Source organism: Chrysochloris asiatica, unplaced genomic scaffold, assembly GCF_000296735.1.
Source record: "Chrysochloris asiatica unplaced genomic scaffold, ChrAsi1.0 scaffold00037, whole genome shotgun sequence".
Classification (NCBI taxonomy): domain Eukaryota; kingdom Metazoa; phylum Chordata; class Mammalia; order Afrosoricida; family Chrysochloridae; genus Chrysochloris; species Chrysochloris asiatica.
In genome coordinates, this window is record NW_006408555.1 from 14,805,131 (window position 1) to 14,814,855 (window position 9,725).

The 9,725-nt window shown below is 47.0% G+C and overlaps 2 protein-coding genes across 3 annotated transcripts in view; one reads left to right on the forward strand and one right to left on the reverse strand.

The window, feature by feature from the left end:
- The window catches only part of TERF2IP (telomeric repeat binding factor 2, interacting protein), a 7,745-nt gene extending 6,873 nt beyond the window's left edge, over window positions 1–872 (reverse strand). Inside the window, exon 1 of the mRNA XM_006860154.1 lies at window positions 196–872. Within this exon, the coding sequence (XP_006860216.1) occupies window positions 196–862 (667 nt within the window). The 5' untranslated portion in view covers window positions 863–872. The remainder of the gene's footprint in view (window positions 1–195) is intronic.
- A 168-nt stretch (window positions 873–1,040) lies between these two features.
- The window catches only part of KARS (lysyl-tRNA synthetase), a 19,443-nt gene continuing 10,758 nt past the window's right edge, over window positions 1,041–9,725 (forward strand). The window contains exons 1-4 of one of the 2 annotated variants that reach the window (XM_006860155.1): window positions 1,041–1,126; window positions 4,121–4,300; window positions 6,547–6,706; window positions 8,427–8,592. In XM_006860155.1, the coding sequence (XP_006860217.1) occupies window positions 4,155–4,300; window positions 6,547–6,706; window positions 8,427–8,592 (472 nt within the window). In that variant the 5' untranslated portion in view covers window positions 1,041–1,126; window positions 4,121–4,154. The remainder of the gene's footprint in view (window positions 1,127–4,120; window positions 4,301–6,546; window positions 6,707–8,426; window positions 8,593–9,725) is intronic. The other variant, XM_006860156.1, reaches the window with a different exon arrangement.

The window sequence follows — 9,725 nt, forward strand, 5'->3', positions numbered from 1 at the left end:
CTAATCATGTGCTGTCCTGGTGGTGGTTATGTGCCGTAGAGTCGGAACCAACTCATAGCGACCCTGTACAGGGTTTCCAAGGCTGTAAATTTTTAGAGGCCGAGGGATGCTGCTACCAAAGATGACAGAGACTCCTCACAGGGAGGAAAAAAGACCCCCTACAACCGTGGCCACCGGCGTCAGCAGAGGGCTCACCCCCGCTATCGGCAGCCTCGGGGTCTTCCTCCGCTTTCCGCTTGAGTTTCTGCGAGGCCGGGCTCACAGGGGCGTCCCCCAGCAGGTACTTCCGTTCCTGGCCCCGCAGGTGCTTCAGGTAGCGGTCCTTCAGGGCCTGCCACGAGTGGAGGGTGGACGCGCTCTTCTCCATCGCTTTCCATAAGGCGTTGCCGGTGACCGAGTTGGGCGAACGCGCATTTTCCTGCACGTAGGTCAAGATGGCCACGTCGTCCGCCTCGGTGAAGGCGATCCGACCCGCGAGCGGTTCCGGATTGGACTCCTCGGCGGCGCCCTCGGCCGCAGCCCCGGGTTTTGTATCCGAGGCCGGGTCGGCCGCGGGCCCCAGCCGGTAGCTCTCCAGTTCGAGGCGCTCGTTGCGCTCCACACAGTCCAGGACGTACTGCGTGGAGATGAAGTCGCCCGTGGCCTCCGCCAGTGCCTCCCCGGGCTGGGCCAGCAACACCGCCCCAGGCTCCTGCACCCGGCAAAGTGTGCCACCGCCGTGCAGGATGAGCGTCGACAGCCGGCGCTTGGCGGGGCTGGGCCGCACGTAGAAGGACACGGAGCTGCCGTCGTCCCGCACGAACAGAGTCGGAGAGTGGGTGGGCCCATTAGGGTCTTTGCTCAAATCCAGGGCCTCCGCCATCGCTGACGCCAGGTACCCACAGCCGGACCCTCCAACGCGACGGAACAAAACAGTCTCAGCCACGCTGCCGCCCAATCCTGCGCAGTAGCAGCTGCGCACCAACAGTGCCCGCCCCCTCCTTCCCGGAAGAGGCGGGGCTTCGAAACCTGCCCTGAAAGTCGCGTGGGACTCTGGTCAGTTTTCAATCGGGCCCTCAGGGAAGATGGCCGCGGTACTGGAGGCTGAGGTGAGAGTGGACGGCGGGGAGCCGAAACTCAGTAAGAAGTAAGTGTCGCTGCAGAGCGCTAAAGCCCTTGCGATCGGAGAGTGTGAGCCGGGAAGCGCCTTCAGGATTCCTTCCGGGCGGCTATGCCTGGGGCCCTCCTTCCGGCTCTCGGGGACGCGGACCTGCCGGGACACAGTGCCCGCGCTGGGGAGATTACATTCCCGGGATGATCGGGGGGCCACCGCCTCGCAGGCGTGCCCTGCTCAATGTCGGCGCTGGCAAGGGCCTCCTTGTCAGACTCTTGGGGTAAGAGATGCATAGAAGAAACTGGCGTGAGAACTGAGAGGTGATTGAAGAAGGAAAGCGAAACTTAAACCTAGCTTTTCCTAAATTCCTCTCTCCTCTGGGAATACATTTTTGTATTTATTGAAACTGAAAGCATCCAGGTATTTCCGAAAGGCTTCAGCTTTTCCTTGGTTTCATTCTTTCAGACCCTTACAGGAATTGGATTAGTTTAGCACGTACCCACGTGGGTGAGGCAAAAGCTCTGCGAGTATTGCGTCACCAAAGTCCAACAGTTGTTCGTAGACTTGGAGTCGATTTCGGCTCATAGCGACCCTCTAGGACGCTGTCTTATCCAGCCGGGTATATTCGCTAAACAGTACACTGCATCTCAACCAGGGTTCCTCATTTGAACCCAGAACACAGGCAATAATTTGAGTAACTTTTCTCAGTGCTCCCAAAGATGCCATTCCAGAAGCATAGGAGGGAAATTAATTACTTACAGTGATTCACTTACTGCATAAGGGCATATTTCACCTGCTGAACCCAGATGGTGTTGCTCTAGAAACTCAATTTGCAAAAATGGATAGATACTTTGATCTCTGGGTTCAAATACACTAAATGAATGAAGAAGGAAATGTCTAAATGTATGGTTTGATAGCACCCTAATTTGCCTTTCGTGAGAGGGATCTGATGGGTCTCCATGTCTGGAACCTGGTCTTGGACCTTTGGACTGACAGAGAAAGGGATTGTACCTTGATCTGATGTGTCATTAATTGAATTCCAAGGCAGTAAATCGCAGATGCCTTGTTAGCAAAGTTTCCAGTGGGAAGTGGTATTTTAAGGTAAATTGAGGAAACTGGTCAATCCCTTTCTGCTGACTTTTCATAGAGTAATTATAGCTGCTACTTTTTTGAGCAATTTAAACGCTAGGGACCAAGCTTCTTGTTGTTGTTAAGTGCCATTGAGTCGATTCCGACCCATAGTGACCCTGTATAGGGTTTCAAGGAGCAGCTGGTGAGCTTGAACCTTGCAGTTGAAACGACTTTGCAGTCTGACACATTAGCCCACAGCTCCACATCAGGACTCCAGGGACTGAGCTATAACTATATAAATAGTAACCTTGTTTCTACTGCTGTCATTAGGTACCATGAGTCCATTCTGACTCAGAGCCACCCTGTGTACAATAGAACAAAATACTACCCAGTCCTGCTCGGATAGTGCAGCAGTTTAAGTGTCAGGCTGTTGACCAGAAAGTTGGCAGTTCAAACCTACCAGCTGCTCCCCAGAAGAAAGATGGAGCTATCTGTTCCCATAAAGATTTACAGTCTCCAAAACCTAAAGAGCAAATCTACTCTGTTCTATATCTATGTGCCAGGCAGTATGCTAGAACTATGCAAGTATTCTATCTAATCTAAATAATAGCCTTGTGTTTGCTGTTAGGTGTCATCGAACCAGTTTCGACTTATAGCAACCCTATATACAACTGAATGAAACCCTGTCTAATCATGTGCTGTCCTGGTGGTGGTTATGTGCCGTAGAGTCGGAACCAACTCATAGCGACCCTGTACAGGGTTTCCAAGGCCGTAAATCTTTACAGGCGCAGAAAGCCTCATCTTTCTCCCACGGAACAGCTGGTAGTTTCCAACTGCTGACCTTGAGGTTGGCAGCCGGATTCCTAACCACTATGCTACCAGAGCTCCTATGCTGTCCTAGGGAAGTGTTAATGTCGGTTTCTCAAATGAGTGAACCAAGGCCCCTGGTGATTGCATTGTTGAAGTGTGCATACCTAAAGCATGCTTGAGCACTGAAGCCAAAATGTAAACTCTGAAACCAAGGCTGTAACTCTACAACCCATGGAGTAGACCAACTATCCCATATTGCCTGCCTTGCATTGTCTATGGGAGTTGGCTATTGGTACTAGATAGTCCTCTAGTTACCATGAACTAAATTATGGTAAATTAACATTTCCTTCTGTTTCCTAACTGTTCTTGGAACTTTCTTGGTATTAAACCTTGAGTGAGCAGCATTTTTTTGTCAGGTGTTTTCCTCAAGTTTAAAAACAGTTTCGCAGCCTGCTGTGGTGATTAAATCACCTTGTTTTTTGCTTGAACAAGTAAAAAATACAAAGGGCCTTCCAAATGTTCAAGGCGAAACTTGCATTCCGTTTTTCTGTGAACTTTTTGAACTCTCCTCATAGCATCCCTGAAATATTGTTGCCTTCCAGCATTAATAATGTATAAATATAATCTAGTCTTAGACCCTGACATTCTCCTTTTCCCCTTGTTTCTAAAGCTCCAAATAAGTTTTGTGTTTGGCTCGGAGGTGCTTCTGTGTGGCTTGCTTTTCGCTTCATCTGGAGTGTACACTTGATAGAGACATTTTCCTCTTGTTCTACCTGTTTCCCGTTGCCATCTTTGCTTCCAGGAGAGAAACCACATTTCAAGGGCTGCGGAAACACTCATGTCTTGACTCCCGTTTTTTACAGCATTGCAATCGGTGTGATCATGTCTCCTTGTAAACGTGATTGATTTTCTATTGAGTTTTGGCCCTCAATGCACAGTTTTACAGCCATGACTGAAAAAAACCTTATCAGTTATTGTGTTCAGCACAGTGTGACAGTGTAGTTACCTCTGTTAAGTGAAAGGAGACATTAAAGATAGAGCAAAGCACTCCACCCCACCCCAGTAAGCAGAAGAATGTTGGTTGGGTGTGTGTATGTTGTCTGTCCAATCTGACATCTGATACTGCATCTCTGTGTTTCCTGTTAGGTGGTGGTAATCACTAGTTCCAGGGTATTCTGCCATGTTGACGCAAGCTGCTGTAAGGCTTGTTAGGGGGTCCCTGCGCCAATCCGCCTGGGCACAGTGGGGTCAGAGGGAGCTGCGACGGGTTCAACTTACTCCTTTCACAGCATTTCACAAGGACAAGCCACTTTCTGATAAAAGAAGGTTGGTACCACTTACCTTCTTTTTTGCTCTGGTAGCAAAAGCCTTTTCCTTTATTTAGCTCCTTATCTGCTTAGCAAGGCTAAGTGTTTGGGCTTGTTGCTAAGGAAACAAAGAGCCTGGCTACCAAAGCCTGTCGTCTTTCTCATTTTCTCTCTCCCTAGAGTCTTGGAATTGCCTGCAGCTCTTACTCTAAACATGACTGTGAGCAGAACGGTTTTAGGAATCAGAATTTTTAATGAGGCTTGTTTTCGCTTTCCTGTCTTTTCTTGGGATTTGTTTGCTCTTGAGGTTAATTTGTCTTCTAGTTTGAGTGCTTTCCCTAGGACTTTTTAGGTTCTGTGTAGGATTGACTTGACTTACAGAGCAACACCTAGTTGAATGAAAGCAGGTCTGTCATCCTCCTAAGAAGAGTTGATAGCCTTAGCTGCCTGATAATATCATTGAACTAGCACACTGTTCTGAGAAGGCTGTCCACGCAACAAATCATAGTCTGCACATACTTGGAAGCCATCAGAATCTGTTTTTACTTTAAAGAGGATCACTCCCAATCCTACCGAAATTTGTTTTGTTTTGTTTCTAATTGAGTTATTCTAAACTTACTGAAAATGATGGATGTGTCCTGATAGCAGACAAAATGCAAGTATGATTCAGGATCACTTGTCATGGTTCACCGTTTCACATTGTTTGAAGATCTTTGCTTGATGATCTTTGCTGGCTTGAAAAAATGATCAATCAATTAAATTCTCTTTGAGTCTTATTTGGCTCCTAGGTTCAGTTCTTTCATGTTCAGATAGCAAGTTCAGGGCATACAGGATACCAGGTTATGCAAATGGCTTTGGTTTCTGAATCAAAGGTAACAAGTATCATGAGTTTGGGTAGAGAGGGATTTGACTCAAAATTTATCTGAATCTGCACAGTTCATGTCCTGGCTTCAAAGAGGGAAGAATCCTGGTAGTGAGGGATCACGGAAAACTAACATTGAAGTGCTTACTAAATACCAGGAACAGAACTTTCTCTGTTGACAAGCACTATCTCAAGCCTTGTAACAGCAGTGGAGCCGTGGTGGCGTGCAGATGAGTTGTTTCCTCCTACTACTAACTCTGCACACGTTTTCCAAGGCAGTGAATCTTTACGGGAGCAGAACGCCTCATCTTTCTCCCGCAGAGCAGCAGGTAGCTTCAAACTGCTGACGTTGCAGTTAGCAACCTAACATGTAACCAGTACGCTATCAGGACAGGGACTCTATCTATTATTTCCATTTTCAAAATGTTCCTGGAAAACCCCATCATCTTTCAATTCTATTTTTCCACAAACTTTTTGAAGCACTCTCCATCCAAGGCTGAAAGAAGGGAAGCCATTTGCCTCAGATCATGTAACTGGTAGGTAGGTGGGTGTACAAGGATTTAGTCCCAGGCATGCCGACTGCTCATGTGTCATCTTTCTGCCCAGTTTGTTGCCAAAACCAAACTCCCTTGGTCTCTCTTGGAGAGATTGTCCACAGGGTTTCTCCTTGAGCACCTCTGAACTAACTCACCATTCCTGTGGAAGGGGCAAGGTGGCTGATATAGCTGGAGATGTGGCCGTATCAGGCATCTGATCTCCAGGACATGCCAAGCGATTAATACTCAGCCCTGGTCTCCAGGAAAGGAGCCCTGGTGGAACAGTAAGTTAAGCATTGAGCTGCTAACCCAAAGGCTGGCAGTTCAAATCCAGCACCACTCCAAGGGAGGAAGACAAGGCCGTCTACTGGGTACCAATTTATACTTTGAGGAATCCTATGGAGCAACTCTACTTTGTCCTTACAGGGTCTCTATGAGTCGGAACCTACTCGGCAGTGGTGGATTTGGTTTGGATTTTGGTTTGAAGGTTCACAAGGAACCCCCAGTCTTAATTATCTTGAGAAAAGCCTACCCTGCTGATTTTCTAGAAAACCTATTTTTTTTATTCAAAATAGAAGTTGCTATTTAGGATTTTATTTGTCCAGATACATCCTGTTTTTTTGGGACTCAATGCCAAAGACTTAAGACTAGGAAGCAGGTGATCTTTTGCATCTTTGCTCAAATCTTTTTTTCTATTTCTTTCATCTATAGTTTAATAACTAAGAGACTAGAGGTGGGATGTGAACTTGAGGATACAGACCAAGAACATGTGCCCCAAGGAATTAATAGTTTTGATAAGTGGCTATGGGGCGAGATAGAGGATTCTTACAGCAACTATCACATTGAACATTTCCATCTTCCCTACAGTGAGCTCAAGAGACGCCTGAAAGCCGAGAAGAAGGTAGCAGAGAAGGAGGCCAAACAGAAGGAGCTCAGTGAAAAAACACTAAGCCAGCCTGCTACTGCGACCGCCAACCACACCGCTGACAATGGTGTCAGCCCTGAGGAGGAGAGCTTGGACCCAAATGTGAGTCTCCTCAGCCACCAGCCTGACTAGGCACAGGAGAGATTCGGAAGAGGCTTAAGGAGAACTCCTTTGGACCAGACAGAAAGGACTAGTGACTATCTAATTAGTCACTGGAATAGGCACTTACAGGCCCCAGGTTCCTGCCATGCCATCTGGTTCAAAGCACAGGCCCTGAGCATTCATTCACACTGACTCCTGACAGACATTAGAGAGAATCCAGTACTCCCAAGTGACTTATGAATCACCTCCAGAAAAACCATCTCGCTAAAAATGGACTCGGATTGACTATAGACCAAATCCGCAGCCTTAGCCCACATACCTCTTTGTGTATAAGCTTGTATTAGAACCCAGCCATGGTAATTTGTCTACCTGTAGCTAAGACTGTGGCCCCACTACTACCACAGCAAAGTTGAATAGTTGCATCGGAGCAAAGTTGGCTGGCCCCTGCTGTAGGTATTCTATTTATCTTGTTCAGGCCCCTTGGTGCCGGGGACTTGCCTCGACATAGTTGTGTTGTTCACGAGTGTTTGGTTCACGAGGAGGGGAGATCCAACGGCGATAGGGATAGCGAAAGAATACACAGACAAACAGAAGAAGGGAGACAATGAGGCACCCCAAAGCCAGGGTGGATACATCACTGGTGGGCAGGCTTGGGACTACAGGCATCGTGGCCTCTGCAGGCAGCAACTCACTGCCCTGCAGTCTTTACTGCATGCCTTCTAACCAGTAATGCACTGCAATCTTCACTGCAAGCCTTCCAACCAGTAATGCACTGCAATCTTCACTGCAAGCCTTCCAACCAGTAATGCACCGCAATCTTTACTGCAAGCCTTCCAACCAGTAATGCACACAATCTTTAAGATAAATTAAGCCAGTAAACCTTACTTAAACCAATATTCCTTTCTTCCTTACTGGGTTTAACCTTCACTTGGATCAAACTGATTGAACCCAGGGTGGTCCAAGGGCGTTGCCCCCATTGTCCTTAATCCCATATTCCCAGAATTTACCGCTCCACCCAAAGTGAATATACCCCGGGCAATTCCTCTCCAGAGCCTCCCTGCTTAATCCCAGTAAACCTGTCCTTGTTCGTCCTCTGAGGAAGTTTTACTGCCTTGGTTCTAGGGGGAAAATCTTGACCTTAGAAACTTAGGGGAATATTGCATTTCTCTGTGGACATCCAGGGCTCATGTTTGGAATTAAATAAATATAACTGAACACTAAGATGAAAAACAATTTGCTATTAACTGCCAATTGGCTAGATCTGTTACACTCAGGCCTATAGGGCCTTGAACCTCTGCACGGTCTGCAACACCTTGGGCTGCCTTGGGAGAGTCTGATGTGTGGCCAAGGGTGGGAGGATAGGAAAAAAGATAAGTGATTGACCAACTCGATGCAGTACAGGAAAGTGGAAGCCAAGACCACCTTTGCCAATTAAGTGTTATCATTTCAGACCGAACTCCAGTTCTTTCTTTTGGTTTATTCTTATATTATTTTTGTAAATTCTGTCCATCATTTCCAATAATGTATATGGCCAGTCTGCGTATTTTAAATTCGAATCTCACTCCATATTCAATCCTGAGCTTTCCAAAGTTGGGACCGGGCTCAGTTTGAGAAACCTGAGTGTAATTGTGCCGCTTGGAAGCAGAGTGCAGTGTGCTGCTCGCTGGGCCACGTGTCTACAGGGGCCACTTGTTGAAGATTCTTGTCTCTATTTCTACAGCAATACTACAAGATCCGCAGTCAAGCCGTCCACCAGCTGAAGGTCAGTGGGGAAGACCCATACCCACACAAGTTCCATGTGGACGTTTCGCTCACTCACTTCATCCAAGAGTACAGTCACCTACAGCCTGGGGACCACCTGACTGACATCACCTTAAAGGTGGCAGGTAGGAAGATTCGCTGGCAGTTTGCTGAACTCCTGCAGCAGGCAAACCTCTTCAGTAGAGCAAAGCCAAGGTTTTCCTCTCCAGAAGCCTGCTGACTGAGGTGACTGTACTAAGGCATTCATATAGGGGACAAAGTGACGAAAATGTCTTAGCCATAGCCAAACACCTTGAAGGAATGAATTGCTGGGCCTGAGGCGTCAAGCTATACTCTTAGGGGGCACCAAGGTTAATTGGCATAACATAATCCACAAAGACTGTGTTCTGTATTCTGCTGTGGTGAGTAGTGAGTGGGGTCTTGAAAGCTTGTGAGCGGGCTATCTAAGGTGCATTTATTAGTCTCTTTTCATCCGGAGCAAAGAAGAGTGAAGAAAGTCACAGGTGCAAGGAGAGAGTTAATCCAAACGGTTACTGGACCATTCGACCCAAGCCTCGTCAACCCTGAGACCAAAAGAACTAGATGGTACCAGGCTACCATTATGACCTGCTCTGAAAAGGGATAGAGTGGGAGAAAAATGTGGATTAAAACTCAAATTCATTAAAAAAAAAAAAAAAGTCCAGGCTTTCTGGTCTGATAGAGACTGGTAGAACCCCAGCGACATCCTTCAGGCCTGGAACTGAACTCACCCCTATGGGTCAATTTGCAGCCACACAATAGGCTGATCAGGTGAACAGTAACCCCAGGGAGGTGTGCATTCCTCTGTAAACTTCCTCCCACATTACACTCACGAGTACAGCAGCCTGCACTTGGAGTCATGCCTAGCTAGGTGATGCAGAGAAAGGGGCATTTTCCTGGCCTGTCACTGCTGTCACTTCCCTTGATGAGGACTTCCCTTCATCCCTGGGACCTGTGACTCCAGGGTCTTAAAAAGTCCAGTCTTTGGCCTGGGAATACTTTAATACTTTGTACTGAGACTTTCAGTGTTTTTGGATTATCATATCTTATGTGGGTTCTTTATTTACCATGTTACTTTTTTTTTTTTAATTCACTGCCTTACCAAAAAAAACACCTAGCAGTTGTAGAACATACAAAGAAGAGAAGTTTCAGTAGCCATAACCCTCCCATCCAGAGAGCATGCTTTGTGTGTGTATACGTGTAATGCATAAATACAGCTGTTTTTTTCTTTTTGCAAAAA